This window comes from Aotus nancymaae, unplaced genomic scaffold (genome assembly GCF_030222135.1).
Source record: "Aotus nancymaae isolate 86718 unplaced genomic scaffold, 86718_ANA_hifiasm-v0.15.2.pri h1tg000019l, whole genome shotgun sequence".
NCBI classification, from domain to species: Eukaryota; Metazoa; Chordata; class Mammalia; order Primates; family Aotidae; genus Aotus; species Aotus nancymaae.
The window spans coordinates 2,279,880-2,297,177 of NW_026988431.1; the positions used below are offsets into that span (position 1 = coordinate 2,279,880).

Consider the following 17,298-nt stretch of genomic DNA (forward strand, 5'->3'; position numbering starts at 1 on the left):
GTAAACACTGGACTAACAAATGAAGACTAATTGGTGGACAGCCTAGTTCATGCATACAGCCGACATTATTAAGCACTTAGTAAATTAAACAATTGTGATACGCCAGGCCTTGGGGATATAAAGATCATGAAAGCATCTCTTAAGAAAGTAGCTGGATAATCAATATAATCTTGATGCAGTGAAGTAAGAGCAGCAGAGAGGCTGCGAAAGCCAGGGAGATGCTTCACAGAGCAGAGAACACCATGCTGAGTTTGAAGGTTCAGCAGAGGTTGACCAGCCATGGAGGAAAGGCATTCTGGGAGGTAGACAGGTAGAGCTCCGTGAGCGTACGTGGTGTCTGGGTTGGGGAGGGTGGTGGGCAGGATTTTGAATAGCTGTTCATGGCCATAATGTGGGACAGGAGACACAATTGGAGAAGAAACCAGAAGGGCCGCTAAAGGAAGGGCAGTTCAGTGCGTATTTGTGGGATTTGGGCATGTGGTGCTCTTATACCTCCCTGTACCTTCATCTCCCTAAAGAGATGAGGGGGAATGACTAAGAGGTCCAAAATGAATAGAAGCCAACACTTAGTTGTGTTCTGCAGGTCAGTTGTTGAGTTTTGACACCTGTTGCTTATTCTAGAGTGCTCCAAGCTCCCGAAGCCGAAGTCTCACTTTGCTCCCCCATGGAACACCCAATTCTGCGTCTCCCTGTAGCCAGAGACACCTCAGTGTGGGGGCCCCCGGTGTGGTCACAATCACGCATCACAAGTCGCCTGCAGCCGCCCGAAGAGCCAAGAGTCAGTATTCCGGCCAGCTTCACGAAGTCAGAGAGGTAGGCTTTGCTCTCCTACTAGCTTAAGCAGCCCTGGGGCGTTGGGGGCTGTGATCGTTGCTCTGCCAACTTTCTTCCTTTGCGCCGTCTTGATTTATGGAGAAAGGACCAGCAGCAAACCTCCCAGCCACACCGCTGTGACAGTCCCTCCTGACTTAAAAAAAGTTAATTGTTGCCGGGCACAGTGGCGCACGCCTGTAATCCCAGCACTTTGGGAGGCTGAGGCAGGTGGATGACTTGAGGTCAGGAGTTCAAGACCAGCCTGGCCAACATGGTGAAACCCAGTCTCTACTAAAAATACAAAAATTTAGCTGAGTGTGGTGGCGCATGCCTGTAACCCAGCTACTGGGGAGACTGAGACAGGAGAATCACTTGAACCTGGGAGGCAGAGGTTGCAGTGAGCCGAGATCGTGCCACTGCACTCCAGCCTGGGCGACAAGAGTGAAACTCAATCTCAAAAAAAAAAATTTGTTTATTTCTTAGGTTAGGCAGGTTGTTAGGAGACCTCTGTCGAAACTCAGCAGAGAAAGCAAGCCTACCAAAATATGGCTTTAAATGGAAGTGCAGTTAAATCCACGATCTTAGCAGAGACTAGACCAAACTCCATGGATAATAAGAAAATAACTTTGGGTGTTTTGAAACTCAGGAAGTGTTAGATTTAACGCACATTCCCCCTATATTCTGCCCTGCTTCACTTTCTTCCTCTCCTCCCCTCCTTCCCCTCATAGACACACTCCAAAGGGAGTGTTGGGTAGCAAAAGGAATTCTGTCCCTGAGGTCAGAAGACTTGTGTAAGAGCTAGTCTAACAGCTCCAGATCTCAGTTTCTATACCTGTAAAATGGAAATAAAACAGGCTTTGCCAACCTTCTTGGGGGAAATAGGAGGATCATTTGTGATAATGAAACTCTTTAATTGTGCCTTATAAAAGTGACTTGAGGTTACATGTAAATTTTGCTTTTGATGCACTGGGAAGTCATCAGTTTGGGGATCCCAGATCCTTGGTATTCCTGCCATCCTCTGCAGCTGTTATAGGGAACAGACCGTCTCAAATAAATGATGTTGGTTTTGGTTGTCTACTTCGAGTGCTGAGGTTTTTTGCTCCACAGCTTACTTGGGTACAGACCAGTTTGTTTTCCTCTTAGAGAAAGTGGCAGGGCTCTTTCTCCACGTCACACAGAGTGAGATTCCTCACGCCTGTAATCCTAGCACTTTGGGAGGCTGAGGCGGGTGGATCACTTAGGCCAGGAGTTCAAGACCAGCCTGGCCAACATGGCAAAAACCTGTCTCTACTAAAAGTACAAAATTAACTGGGCGTGGTGGTGCATGCCTGTAATCCCAGCCACTGGGGAGACTGAGGCAGGAGAATCACTTGACCCTGGGAGACAGAGGTTTCAGTGAGGCCGAGATGGTGCCATTGCAGGATCTTGCTGCTGCTTGAGTTAGCATGCATCTTGCTTTAGTTTTTAAATGTCACAAGCCAGGTAGTCCTCTATTAGCTAACTATCTTGGTTCTGAATCTGGCTCAGGAAGGACAATCTAAAATCTGAATCAAATCTGTAGATGCATATAAAAGACAATTTTTTTCTTAAAATATTATACATGTATATACTGTCTTGCCTAATAAGAAGTACAGAGTCAGAATTCTATTGGAATTTTCAGATAGAATGCCCACTTTGAAATAGTCACCCTGATGTGTTAAAAAAGAAAAAGTGGGCCAGGCACGGTGGCTCATGCCAGTAATCCCAGCACTTAGGGAGGCCAAGGTGGGTAGATCACTTGAGGTCAGGAGTTCGAGACCAGCCTGGCCAACATGGTAAAACCCTGTCTCTGCTAATAACACAAAAATTAGCTGGGCATGGTGGCAGGTACCTGTAGTCCCAGCTACTTAGGAGGCCAAGGCAGGATAATCACTTGAATCCAGAAGGTGAAGTGAGCCGAGATTGCCCCACGGCACTCCAGCCGGGGCAGAAGAGCGAGACTGTCTCAGAAAAAAGAAAAAGTGGCTGTTAGCTTAATTGTATTACATTAGTTGATTTGATGAATGATTATGCACAGGTATATATTTATTTTCATTTTTCTTAGCACCTTTTCAAAACATCGTATAATGGAAAATTTTCAAATATATGCAAAATAGAATGGTAATGTAGCTCTGTATCCATCACCTCACTTCAACAATTCCAACTTTCCATTGTTCTTGTTTTATCTGTTTTTATTTCCACCACCACTTTATTTTTCTTACTAGAATATTTTAAAGAATAGTTAAGTGTATCATTTTATCATTGCCAGTTAATGTAATGGTATTTATCTAACAGGAACTTTTTCTAAAACTTAAGTATTATACCATCGTTTTACCTTTATGTAGACCTCATTGGTTATTTTACAACTCCTTTGAGACTGCAACCTTGAACAAAGGCAGTTGAAAGTTTATGGTAGTTTCCGAATTTTCTTTCTTGTATTTTATAATGAGTCTCTGTAGACTTACTGTTGTAAGTGATGACAGGAAACCTGTATGCATGAAAAAAAAATGTGGGACTTCTGTGTAGTAAGCAGTGACCTAAATAAAAGTTGAGGTTCGTTAGCATGATTAATTAGTAGCATTTGATTCAACAGAATCTTTTCTACCTCCATTTAAAAAGAATTCAAATTTTTAAAAGAATGAAAGTATGGCTTTTATGCATGGGTGTACAAAGAAGTTTGTAGAAAGTCTATAATGCAAGTGTATATTACAAAAAAAGTATAAAGAGAATTAAATTACCTATAATTTTAATCTCTCTACAGATAACCACTGGTAACCTTTCAATGAATTTACTTTTGAATTTTTTTCCCTGTATATTACAGACGTAGATATGTAAAAATCTATATAGAGTAATCTAAAGTTTTGTAAATGAATACATACATGCTGTTTTTCTTTATCATATTGTTTTTTTCTCTGTTGTCTGTCTATTGGGAAAGCTATTGAAATTTCCCATGATGTGAGATTTTTCATGATGTGAAAAATAATTAGGTGAAGCCAGGTCTGGTGGCATGCACCTGTAATTCCAGCTACCTGGGAGGCTGAGATGGGAGGATTGCTTGAGGCCAGGAGTTCAAGACCAGCCTGGGCAACAAAGCAAGACCCCATTTCAAAGAGAAAAAGGAAATAGTAGGTGAAATGCCTCTAGAGCCATTTGGTTTGGTTTTTGTACTTCTGGGTGACAGTATATCTCTTCAGGTGATTGCTTTTTGTATATTGATAACTTTTAGTACTCAAAATTTAAGTAAGATTGTTGAGATACAAGTGCCAACATTGGCAGTTGAGAGAATTTTAGGGTGCCAGGCCCCTTTAGAAAGAGTCTAAAGTTGCAGTCCTCAGACACCACGTGCACCTTCACTCCTGATAGGAGACGGGTAGCTGTCCTGTGGCATCTGTCATTTTGTGATGTGGACAGGTCCACCTGGGGTAATTTCACTCTCACCGGAAAGTTCTGCTGTTACTAATTTCAGAGCATAAAGGCCTCTGCTTTAAGGTTCCACTGTATTTATCTCTAAAATAACTAGAAAATGGAATAGCATTTTTAACCCAGCTGTACAGGGAAGATAAACTTACGACCACGGAGGCAATGGAGAAAATCATCATACACAAGACAGATGTGCCTGAATATCAGGAGAATAAAAGAGAAATAGCCCAGCCAAAGGCAATGGAATAAATATTAAATGGAATGCCACAGCATGGGTGAAAATAATGGGATAGTTTAAAAGATTAAATGGTTATCATCCAAAATATAAAGAGTTGAGGTACCAAAGTTTGGAGGCCAACATCCTTTCAGGAAGTGGTTAGGAGAGATGAGTACAGGGAATTTGAGGGACAGTGTCACCATGAGGAACAGACATAGCCTCTCTAGCAGTCAAGAAATGAGAGTTAAGGTAACTCTTTGGGAAATGATCAGAATTAATTATAGCCCATTATTGGTTGGTGTATTAAGAAATGTCAACTATACTGCAGATTGTCTTTTTGCTACAATCTGGTGATGGATCATAAGAACGAAACATAAAACAAACTGTGCATTGCCAGTGACCCATAAATTCCCTGCTGAGACCCATACCTGCGGGAGCAATTTATGGAACTGGGGCTAGGAGGAAGAAAATTAATTTGGATAAAGCTGTTCATACTAATAAAGGCATAGATTCAATACAAGGCATTAAGGGAATGGCTAAACAATAATACATTTTAGATTCTGAATTACTGTATAGTACTTTAAGATATGAGTCATGTCAGTATTATTACTACGTGGACAGGTATGCATGAAATGAGTAGGAAAATTAGCATACAGAATAATATATATATCTTATATAATATATAAAATATACATAATATATAATAATATAATAATATATATACATTCATCTTAATAAGCTCTAGAAGTTGTCTAAAACACTGGTTCCCAGAATTTTGGATTTGACTTGCAAACTAAGTTTTAGAAATAGAATTTTGGAAGCAACATAGTATTGCCATTTAAAAATTTACCCAGAAAGGACCTTTGGAAAGTATAGTCATAATCTCTGGTTTCCACTGTCTCATAAAAACATCTTAATGCCTCCAAAGGAATATAGTCTCAGAATAAATGGTCATTCATTGCATTGAATAAGAAGTTTTATAGAGCCAGGTGCAGTGACTCACACCTGTAATCCCAACACTTTGGGAGGCAAGGTGGGAGGATTGCTTGAGTCTGGGGGTTCAAGACCAGCCCTGGCAATACAGATTCCATTTCAACAAAAAATTAAAAGATTTGCTGGGTGTGGTGGGTGGTGCCTGTTGTCCCAGCCATTTGGGAGGCTGAAGTGGGAGGATTGCTTGAGTCCCAGTGTTTGAAGTTGGCATGAGAAATGATTGCACCACTGCACTCCAGCCTAGGTGAATGCTCAAGGCTCTGTCCCCTCAAAAAAACATCTTGGACTGGAAGAGACTTCCTCGTGGATTGACTGTGGCCTGTGCATCTGTGTTTCCAATTTGTCTTCTCCATTGCCATCGTCACTCTCTTAATTCATGCGTTTTTCTATCTCCAGAAAAACCACCTTCCTAAATGGAAACATTTGATCACATCACCTTTCTATTATGAAAACAAACAAAAAAAACCCCAAACCTTTTTGATTTCCCACTGTCCATAGGATAAAGGTCAGATTCTCCTGGGTGGCCCAGGTCTTTCTACCTGTTAAATGTGCCTATTAGAAAACATAAAGTTGTGTGTGTGTCTCACATTTGTGGCTTGGCTTATGTTTCTCTGGGACAGCACTGCCCTAGACTGCGAGTTTGCTTACTCACCCACTCCTGCCTTCCTTCTGCAGGTATTAATTGAGCACCTTCTGTGTGCTAGACCATGGATATCTATGTTAAAGGTCATGTCTTACTCATCTTTGCATCTTTCAGTCCTTGCACAATCACTAGGCATACTGGATGAACAGATTGATATAAGGACTCATTCTCTAGCTGTTAGAGCTCTTTTAAAATGGCATATGGAGGTATTCAAGGATTGCTTAGGTAACTATATGGATTGAACGTGAGAGAGACCTGGCAGTTGTTGAGGGCTGTCAGGTCCTCATTTCATCTTCTCTGACTGATAGCACTGGGTGAGTGTACATCTAGATGACTATGTGACCATGGGGAAAAGTGATGATAGTATAAGCCTGTTACTGTGCCACTGGAATTGTTTTATAAATAGAATCTAGTATATTTTAAAAAATTAATTGGATCCCCTCAGTTATTTAAGCATATGATGATTGAAATGTATGGTATTTATTGTATATTTTTTCTATTTTAACTTTTGTTTTTAGAGTTGGGGGTCTCAGTCTGTGGCAGGGTGGAGTATAGTGGACCAGTCATGTCTCATTGCAACCTCCAACTCCTGGGATTAAGCAATCCTCCTTCCTTGGCCTCCTGAGTAGCTAGGAGTAGAGGCACATGCCACTATACCTGGCTAAGTTTGTAAAAAGTTTTTTTTGTAAATTCGGGGTCTTGCTATGTTGCCCAGGCTGGTGTTGAACTCCTGGCCTCAAGCGATTCTTCTGCCTTGGCCTCCCAAAGTGCTGGGATTATGGGGGTGAGCCACTGCACCTCACCTTTAACTTTTGTATGTCTAGTTATTACAGTAGTTTTTTTGTTTTGTTTTGAGACTGAGTCTCGCTCTGTCGCCCAGGCTGGAGTGCAGTGGCACAATCTCGGCTCACTGCAGCCTCTACCCCCCGGGTTCAAGTGATTCTCCTGCCTCAGCCTCCCGAGCAGCTGGGACTACAGGCACAAGCCACCACACTCGGCTAATTTTTTTTTTGTACTTTTACTAGAGACGGGGTTTCACTATGTGTTGGCCAAGATGGTCTAGATCTCTTGACCTTGTGATCCACCCGCCTTGGCTTCCCAAAGGGCTGGGATTACAGGCGTGAGCCACCGCACCCAGCCTACAATAGTTTTTAATGTGGTTCATACTTACTTGAATAGACACAAGTTTGGTTGGTACAAGTACAATGTGATTTTAATAAAATTCTTCCTTATTAGATGTTTTCTGAAGAAATACAACCCTACTACACATTTATACTGAAGGCTTTTTTTCAATTGTGACATTTGAGACCAAAAAGCCACACTTAATCCAGTAGGGAGGCTTTGTCTGGATTCGTAGCATGACGCGGGAAAAGGTGGGTGTTGAACTGGGTCTGTGTGAAGCACAAATATAGATTTAGTTAAGCATGCAGTGAAAATTTATAAACAAATAGGAATTATCCTTCTTAGAAACTTTTTTCATTGTTGACTTTTGATTCCAAGCACACACTCTTCTGACAAAGAGAAAAGCTGTTTGCTGCACTGGTTTACCGGGTAAATTAACCGGGTTGAGGCTTCGTAATTTAATATGACTTTAAAGAAACCTTTTACAGAGTCTGATATGTGGAGGAGATGTGTGTTTATGTCACCTCACCTATGTGAATTTGTATGTTCTTCATGTAATTGCAATGACATATTTACTTCACATAGGTTAGAGAAGACCCTTTAATGAAGTTGCCTTCTTTATAATTGGATGTTAACTCAGTATCCTCTTCAGGATGATTTGGTGTGATCTTGGTGCGGGTGGATACAGTAGATGCCTGGTTAGAAACCTTGATTGATGTACAGCCTTTTGTTTGTTTGTTTGTTTGTTTGTTTGTTTTTGTTGTTGTTTGTTTTTTTGAGGCAGAGTTTCACTCTTGTTGCCTAGGCTGGAGTGCAATGGCACGATCTCAGCTCACCGCAACCTCCGTGTCCCAGGTTCAAGAGATTGTCCTGCCTCAGCCTCCCGAGTAGCTGGGATTACAGGAGTGCCACACCTCACCCAGCTAACTTTGTATTTTTAGTAGAGATGGGGTCTCTCCATGTTAGTCAGGCTGCTCTCGAACTCCCAACCTCAGGTGATCCACCTACCTTGGCTTCCCAAAGTACTAGGATTACAGGTGTGAGTCACTGCATCTGGCCTCTACAGCCTTTGTTATGGAAGCAGTAACTGTAAATTATCACCCTAACACATTTGATTAGCTGATCAATTTTAAGATAGTGACCTATACTGGCAGCATTGAATACGGACCATCCCATGAATGACATTTTTAAAAATAGTTATTCAAATGCGATTTAGGGCATAAAGTGAATTTATCCTTTGTGTGAACAGAATGATTATTTAAAAAAATGTCCTACATTAATTTTCCTGTGTACTTTTTGGATAAATGATGACAAGTAACCATAAAATGTATTTTTACAAGCAATTTGCAATCTCTGAAAATAAATCAGTTTCAAACTTCAGTTTTCAATAAATCAGTTTCAAACTTCAGTTTTCAAAAATGTTAATGTGGAATTAGTTAATAGCGGTGGTTTCCATATATTTTTAAACAATAGAGTGGGTTGCTAGTAAACATATTAGATACTTGCTATGTAAAAGCAAATAAGTTGGTGTTTTAGCAGAGCAGATTTACTTGAGAAGGTAAAGGGGGCATTTGTTGATAGTGAAGCAGCTTGGCGGAAATAGTGGGAATGAGAATTTATGACCACCTTGCAATCCCTTATCAGCCTCTGCATCTGTGAACTTTGAAACAAACATTTGCGTGGTCTGTGTAACACCACGGGATCCTTTGAAAGCACAGTTTGAGAGGCACTGGATTTGGGTGTCTACTAACAGCGTCTCAGGTGAACAACAGCAAAAGCCCAACACTGAGAGAATGTCTCCCACCAATCCTCAACTCATTGTCCAACTGCTCTCCTGGCGGGAGGAGGCTCTGCTGTGGTCTGAACCTGCTGGGGGCACCGCGTGGCACCAGGCTCTTTTTGTTCGTTATCATGTTACACTTGGAAATTAGGCATTTATTTGTTGACCTGTTTGTTGCCTGACCCCTTGGCTTCCTCCATCTAAAGGTGTTTTTGGTTTAACCTGTTTATTCCCAAGCCCTAAGTACAGCACCTAGCACTTGGAAGATGCTCAGTAAAAATGTGAGTAAATGAGTGATTTCTGATTAAGAAGATTTAACCATTGGGAAATACTTCTCCATAGATTTGGTTTAAAAAGCCTTTGAGAGGAAGGAGTTTCTCACTCTGCACCATCTCCTTAGGAGTTAAAGTCCCAAAGGAGAAGCAAGGCGGAGCTTGGGCCAACTGCTTTGTTCACCTACGGTGGCTCCTCACGGTGTCCCAGGCACACGTAGGTACTTCCTCTCCTAGTGCCTGGTAGACTTGATACCTATCTATATTTTTAGCAAATATTTCTTTATGTTGTAATTATTTTTTAATGTCCCCGTTAGTCCATAAGCTGCTTTCTTCAGGGCATGACTTTATTAATAATAATAGCTATTGGCTTGGCGCAGTGGCTCACACCTGTAATCGCAGCACTTTGGGAGACGGAGGCGGGCGGATCATGAGGTCAGGAGTTCGAGACCAGTCTGGCCAACATAGTGAAACCTCATCTCTGCTAAAAATTAAGAAAAAATTAGCCGGATGTGGTGGTATGTGCCTGTAATCCCAACTACTTAGGAGGCTGAGGCATGAACCCAGGAGGCAGAGGTTGCAGTGAATCAAGATCGCGTCACTGCACTCCAGCCCGGGTGACAGTGCGAGACTCCATCTCAAAAAAAGAAAAAGAAAAAAAAAATATATATATATATGTATGTATACATATATATATAAACAATAGCTACTACTAAATGAATAATAATAATTCATACTTTTTGGGATCTTACCAGGTACCTGGGCTCAATGCATTACTTGTGTTATCCTCAAGTCAACCTTGTGAGGTAGATACTATTATTTTCCTTATTTTACAGACAAGAAACTGAGGCATAAAGAAGTTAAGGCAAAGAGAGGTGTACCAGCCAGGGTTCCAGCAGAGAAACAGAATCGTAGGAGAGCTACATGAAAAGATTTATTAGGGGAATTGGCTTATATGATTGTGGGGGCTGTTCAGGCAGGTCCGGGATGCATGGAGCAGACACGGAAGTGGCCATCTATCTATAGATGGAATTTCTTCCTTAAGGAAGCCTTGGCTGTGATCATTAGGCCTTTCAGCTGAATCTATCCCATGCAGATGATCTTGGTAATCTCTCTTACTTAAAGACAACTAATCATGAACTTTATCCATATCTACAAAATACCTCACAGAAACATCTAGGTTTCTATTTGATTGAGTAACTGGGAACTGTAGCTTTACCAAGTTGATGCTGCAAAAAGACCATCATGAGAAAAAGACTGGCCTCTTCACATATGTGTGAAGAGGTTGATTCTGGCCCAGGGAATCTGACCACCAACTCTCAACCAGGTGACGATTCTTGTGCTCGGAGCTGGGGCGGCAGTGCTGCGAAGACCAAGACTGTCCTGCCCCTGGAAGTACGGCTGAGCCTCTTGATCTTTGTTTGCCTGACTCCTACGTGGCCCCTGGCCTGTGGAGTACCCCAGTGAGGACTTGCTGAATTGATTCAATTGATTCACTTGAACGAGTCACCAGAACACGGCACTTTTCAGTAGAAAGAGCAGTGCCCTGAGTTCCAGTCCTTGGGCAAGTCACATTCCGTCTCTGGTATGTAAAGTGGAAATACTGTAACTTCTTACCTTGATGAACGATAGAAGTAAAAGTGCCCAGAAGAGTGTAGCACAAAGTAGGTGCTCAAGCAAATGATCAGAGATTCCCGGACATGTCAAATCGATGTCTCAGAGAGGGGAGAACCTCAAAGCTGCCATCGTTGCCCTTCTAGTTTGTCAACCTGGGTAGGCCAGAATGGGGGAGGTGGGTACCAGGGGAGGAGGCTCTAAAAATGTTCTCTTGTCCATCCATCCCACCCCTTATGTGGGAGCCTCACCCCAGCTCTAACACAGGTTTGTGTGAACGTGAGGAGTCACTCTCCTTGTCCCGTACCCTGAGTAGATGTGTCCTATCTGTCCTTCCCTGAAAGTGGCAATCTTAGCAGCTGTGCTCTTGGCCGGATGTGGGAGTCTGTGTTTTGCCTGAAAGAGCCTGCCAGTAACATGGCAGTATCTCAGAAGTCTCTGAACACCTCCCGTCCTACTCACTAGTGATTTTAAAAGAAAACGGTGATGGTGGTGGTGGAGTCAGGGGAGGCCAGTTATGACCAGTTCACTGCAGCCTGGCTCTTGTCCAGGGGCTTGATGATCTTAGGTGGTTGGTTAAACTGGCATGAAAGTTGGTGTTACAGTCATCATAAGAATTCACCAGAGGGCAAGGCCACGGTGGGCTGACTGTCACTTCACGTAGACCCGCACCCTCTGGGCTCCGCAAGTCACTGAGACCCCTGGAAGAGTCACTCCTGGATTCAGCAGCTGGGGCAGACTGACTTTATACCTTTCAAACCTTTCCTCCTGATAATTACAGTATTGCTCAACATCTGTCTATCTTGCCTCTCTCTAGCACGCAGAAAATTCAAGTTTTGGATGCCTTTGAAGCTTTGCAGTCAGAAGGAAGCTAAATGGGAAGTTATTTTTTATCACAGTTCTGTGACATGAAAGGCTGTTCTGCCTGTTTTTATCTCATGTGGCAATTTAATACAAGGAGCCTTCCGACAGGTGCCCTAAGGCTCGGGACAATAACATAGTGTATTTTGGATATGGAGTGAGTTGATGCATAGAGAAGTTGGCCAAGTTCATTTCTGTGACACTCAACCCCCACCCCCAATACCTGTGTTTTATGATCTTATTCCTGGTTTTGTCTGCAGAGGGTGTTAGGGTCCCTCCACCCCCAGGGGCTCATTCTAGTATTGCAGGCTACAACAGAGATTCTCCCAGGGCAAACGTTAGTGGGGACAGCAGAGGCAGGGCACTTTGGTCATTCCTGTCTTTCCACCCCCATTAGATGCTTGGGCATTCTAAAGTTTCAGGTTAAATACCATAGTTTCCATAACTGGCCACCTCTCTGCCCCCCTGCCTGGACCATTAACATTTCTTATTGCTTTGATCTGCATTTTCTCCAGTGTTTCCTTTGTAAGATGTAACGTATTTTGCTTCTACGTTTATATTAAAGGCTAAGCGTCATCATCTGCCCTGATTATGTATTGCTGTAAAACAAAACATCTCCAAACTCAACAGCTGAAAACTCCAACAGTCATTTATTTGGCTTGGGAAGCAGCAGTTTGGTCTGGGTGTGGCAGGACCACTTGTCTCTGCTCCTGGGTGTCTGGGGCTTTCTTTGGAATTACTGGGGGGCAGGAAGAGTGGGCCAGGGGCCGGCAGGGTATCTCTCTGTGTTCATGTGGTCTCACGGCCTCTCTGTATAGACATTCCGGTGTGACCACTTCAGCTTCCTACATGGTCACACTGAACTTTAAGAAGCGCTCTGGGGATAGAGAGCAGAAGTTGCTAGTTTCTTAAAATCTGGGCCTAGAAGCTATCACACTTTCACTTCTGCCATATTTTATGCCTTGCAGAACAGAGAACCTTCCAGATCCAAGAGAGTGGCATATCATATCCTCAGAATTTGTGGCCATCTTTAATCCACCAAATAAACCATTTTTGTGCCTTAGGTATATGAATATAGCCTAATAGCCCCATATCCCTTTCTGAATCCTTTGCTTTCATGGTTTGGATCCTGTATTAATTCTCTGGGGCTGGCACAGCAAAGTACTACAGCTGGGTGGCTTAAACCACAGAAATGTATTTCCTCGCAATTCATGAGGCTAGAAGTCTGAACTCAAGGCAAAGTTGGTTCCTTCCAGAAACCTTGAGGGAGAATGTGTTCCATTCCTGTCCTTGTTGAGATTCACTTGGGCTGGCTGGGGAAATTTTAGGGAAAGTTTTAAGATTATAGTCTCAAACCTTTGGAAGGCTGAAAGGTTTTAATGGAATGGTCTGAAGGCAGCCAGTTCATCACGTTAGAACTTTAAGTCATAGGGTAAAAGATTAGGGACAATAAAAGCTTCCCCAGTTAAGTCTGTTTACCGCACATTCTTTGCCTCTGCTCTGTTTACTCATGTAAACTTTGTGCTGGATGGTCCTCTCAGTGGGAGGTCAAAGGGGAATTACCTGTTAATGGTGTTTATTCTGGGCCCCAGAACCAAAAGCTTTTATCATTGGTAAAACCGCTCTTTTAACAGTTTTAATTATCTACAAGCATGCTGACTTACAACCTCTGTTACCGCATCTATACTGAACAGGTACAGGGATCCTGGTTGGCTAGCTGCAATCGCCCTCTGAAAGCAGCTGACAACCATCCCTAGCTCACTTGAAATCACTGTACTGGGTGTGAGAGTGCATTCATTCATGCGTCGTGGAGTCTGGGTCTGCAGGACAGACCTCTGCAGGTGGTGATTGACGTCCCACGTCCTAGTCTTACGTCCTAGCCTCTGGTAATTACCAGCACTCCTTGCTGTTCTGTGGTTCATAGACGCATTGCTCCACCTTTGGGCACCTGTGTCCCATGGCGTTCTCCCTGTGTGTCTGTGTCTCTGCCTTTTTGCTCTTAAAAGGCCACCAGTTACTGGATTTAGAGCCCACCTTGGTTCTGTCTGATCTCATCTTAACTAATTACATCTGCACAGGTCCTCTTTCCAAGTCAAGTCACATCTTCAGGTTCCAGTGGACTTGAATTTTGAGGGTCTACAGATCCAACTCAGTACAGACTTGTTTGACCTTCTTTTAGGTTACAGCATGATATTAGTTTTCCGTTTTTGACTTTGTGCTCATGATTTAGTACCGTGAGCTGTCACAGGTGCTCCAGCCTCTTGGGTCTGTCTTTCAGCGTGGAAGGTGTGGAACCACAACTGGTCAGCAGTCAGTGTTGGGATGCCTGGCCCTCTGTGGCTGAAGAATGTAGCTGCAGTCCTGTTGGAGCTTGTCAAGCACAGGGGTAGACTCCACCCTGCCTACTGGGTTCTCCCTTGTCCCCACTAACGTTTGCCCTGGGAGGAGAGAGGCTGCGAGGACAGGTTGGTGGACAGGGCCAGGCTCTCTTCCTGAGATTCTGGCTCAGGTTTATTTCAGTCGTGGACAGGAATGAGGCCTAGTGTGTGCACTCAGTGTGTTCCTGCTTTGTGTGGTTCTTCACGTGGACAGTAGAGCTCAGCATGTACGTGCGTGCCTAAGAAAGCTCATATTTATGGAATGCCAACACATCGCCCTGAAATCTGTCCCGTGAAGTGGGTTTCATTCCCACCGTACAGATGAGGACACCGGGGCTTGGAGAGGGCCGAGGCTTGTGCTCAGGCTCACGTGGGTAGGAGCAGCCAGGCTGGAATTTGAATCTGGAGCCCTCTATCAACAAGACACACACAAAGCATGGGTGTGTGCACCTCGTCCCCTCCCCCACCCCATTTTGCCTCCATTTCTAGACAGTGACAGGGCAGGAGTAGTGCTCACAGCATTAGCCGCAGGCATTTTCCTTTACATGTAATTTCCAGGTGATAGTTGGTGTGAAAGGCAACAATAGGAAGTTTTAGTTTTTGTAACTTAACTTACATGAACACTTTCTCCTATGTGTCATTTTACAGGCAAAAAAACCTGCCTGTGCACGAGCTAGTAAGTGAATAACTGGTACAGGCTAGGAATCTGGGTGGAGAGCTGTCTGAGGGATTAGGGCTGTGTCTCAGGCCATGAGCTGCTCCCGGTGGGACCCTCGGGCAAGCCACTTGACCCTTGCCCCCACCTGCACAATGAAGGCAGTAGGCTGGGTCGTCAGCTCAAAGATGCTTTGGTCATCCCTAAATCAGAACTTGATGTCACCATGGAAAAGGCTTCTAAGATTTCTTTCTGAAGGTTTTTCTTCCCTCCAGCTACCTTCATTCTTTGATGATTATTCTCCCCAGTCCAAGGATAACAGTCTTAAAATAGGTCTGCAAAGAACTGTTCCTGTGTTTTTGTTTTCAGAGAGATTCCTTATATTTCTTATATTGGAGAGATTTCAATATAAAACACATAATATATGATTTATACTGGTTGTCTAGATGGGATAAAATAAGAATTATAGACATAAACAAAAACTTCTGCTTTGTATTTTGAGCAAAAAATAGAACTTACATTATTTTAGTACAGACTTTAACACAAAACTAATTGTCCTTCTCACATGCTATTGGAGAAGTTTTCTTTCTGTTTCTCTCTCTCTCTCTCTCTTTTTTTTTTTCGCCTATCGTATAACGATTCCAGCATACCTCTGGAATAAACATCTATCAACTTAACATTCAGGAGATGAGAATGTGAAGTGAAGATTTCTCACTGACAGAAAAATCATCACAGTAAAGCATGTTATTTAGAATTTCCTAACGTTTGGTGCATAAACCACAGCGGTAATAATTCATAATTATGTAGTGCCTTTCGTTTGAGATTCTAAAAAGAATTTATAGATCGACTTATGAGCTATGACAGTTGTCTTAAATTCTTTGTTTGAAATACATTGATGGATATATTTCTAGAACCAGAATTTGGATGTGGGGGAAAGGTGCCCTTTAACCCTGCCTTGGGGAGGTTTAACCAGGTTTAACTTGGCCAGGGTCAGTTGCAGTAGCTCATGCCTGTAATCCCAGCACTTTGGGAGTCTGAGGCGGGCGGATTATCTGAGGTCAGGAGTTTGAGACCAGCCTGGCCAACATGGTGAAACCCCATCACTACAAAAGTACAAAAATTAGCTGGGCATGGTGGTGGGGCACCTGTAATCCCAGCTACTCTGTAGGCTGAGGTAGGAGAATCGCTTGAACCCAGGAGGTGGAGGTTGCGGTGAGCCAAGATCGTGTCACTGCCTTCCCGCCTGGGCAATGAACGAGACTCTGTCTCAATAATAATAATAACTTGGCCAGGTGAGATTTGGAGTCATTTATTTGTTCAGATGTAACTTCTGTGATAACTTTATTTATTATTTTTTTTGAGATGGAGTCTTGCTCTGTCACCAGGCTGGAGTGCAGTGGCATGATCTCAGCTCACTGCAACCTCCACTTCCTGGGTTCAAGCGGTTGTCCTGCCTCAGCCTTACAAGTAGCTGAGACTACAGGCATGCAACACCATGCTCAGCTAATTTTTGTATTTTTTTAGTAGAGATGGGGTTTCACCATGTTGGCCAGGATAGTCTCCATCTCTTGACCTCATGATCCGCCCCCCTCGGCCTCCCAAAGTGCTGGGATTACAAGTGTGAGCCACCGAGGCTGGCCGATAACTCAATTTCTTTGAACAAATTAGACTTTGAATTATTAATAAGTATACTCTAGGCCAGATTTAGAAGGCACATGTAAATCTGTAGAGAGACGTGTGGGCCATTTGTCCACAAGGGCCTCTCCGATGCTTTCTCTCATCACCCTACTCTGACGGGCAGCTAGTGTTACCAGCTTCCTTCTTGTGTGTTCTGTACGTGAATGGGAACATACTTGTTTATGTGACTTGCATGTGTATGCATATTCTTAATTTTTTTTATGGTCTTGTTTTAAAAACACCAGCTGTGGTATATTACATTGTTATGGACTCATTACATCCTGTTACAAACTGTGCTGCCTTCACACGGAAATAGCTCCGTAGCAAGACATTTAGGAACCGTTTCTTTTTCCTGACTGTAGAGTGTTATTTTCTGTGGATACACCATCACATACTTCAGCACTCCTTTCATGGGCGCATAGGCTGCAGGCCAGAACCCCGATGTGTGATCTGTAGGCCCCACCCCAGGCAATTACAAAGGCTTTACCTGCAGGCCTCGTAGGGAAAGTGTCCTCCCTGCCCACACGTGGGGCACGGTCAGAGGGCGTTAGAGTCAAGGAGTCCTGTGTGTTCTGAGCCCAGGCATCTCCACGGCTGAGGCTTCGACGGCCTCACCCTTCCCAGGCACCTCTGCTGAGGCCTCCTTGTGAGGGGAGGGGGCTTGAAGCATTTTACTCTGACTCAGTCCTCAGTCCTTGCCCACCCCCGGCACCCCCACACCCCGACCCCTCCGCAGTGATGCTGCACTGCCATCCACTGGCTACATCTGAGCCCCTTCCTGGGGAGTAGCCAGGAGCTGGCAGCTTTTTTCCCGTTTTGACTCTTGCTTATAGGC

General features: G+C 43.5%; 1 protein-coding gene across 2 annotated transcripts in view; it reads left to right on the top strand.

The window, feature by feature from the left end:
• OSBPL10 (oxysterol binding protein like 10) overlaps positions 1 to 17,298 on the top strand; it is a 334,921-nt gene that overhangs the window by 150,575 nt on the left and 167,048 nt on the right. Inside the window, exon 4 of one of the 2 annotated variants that reach the window (XM_064378585.1) lies at positions 622 to 813. The exons of the other annotated variant lie outside the window; for it this stretch is intronic. Within the exon in view, the coding sequence (XP_064234655.1) occupies positions 622 to 813 (192 nt within the window). The remainder of the gene's footprint in view (positions 1 to 621; positions 814 to 17,298) is intronic. 2 annotated transcript variants of the gene reach the window in all.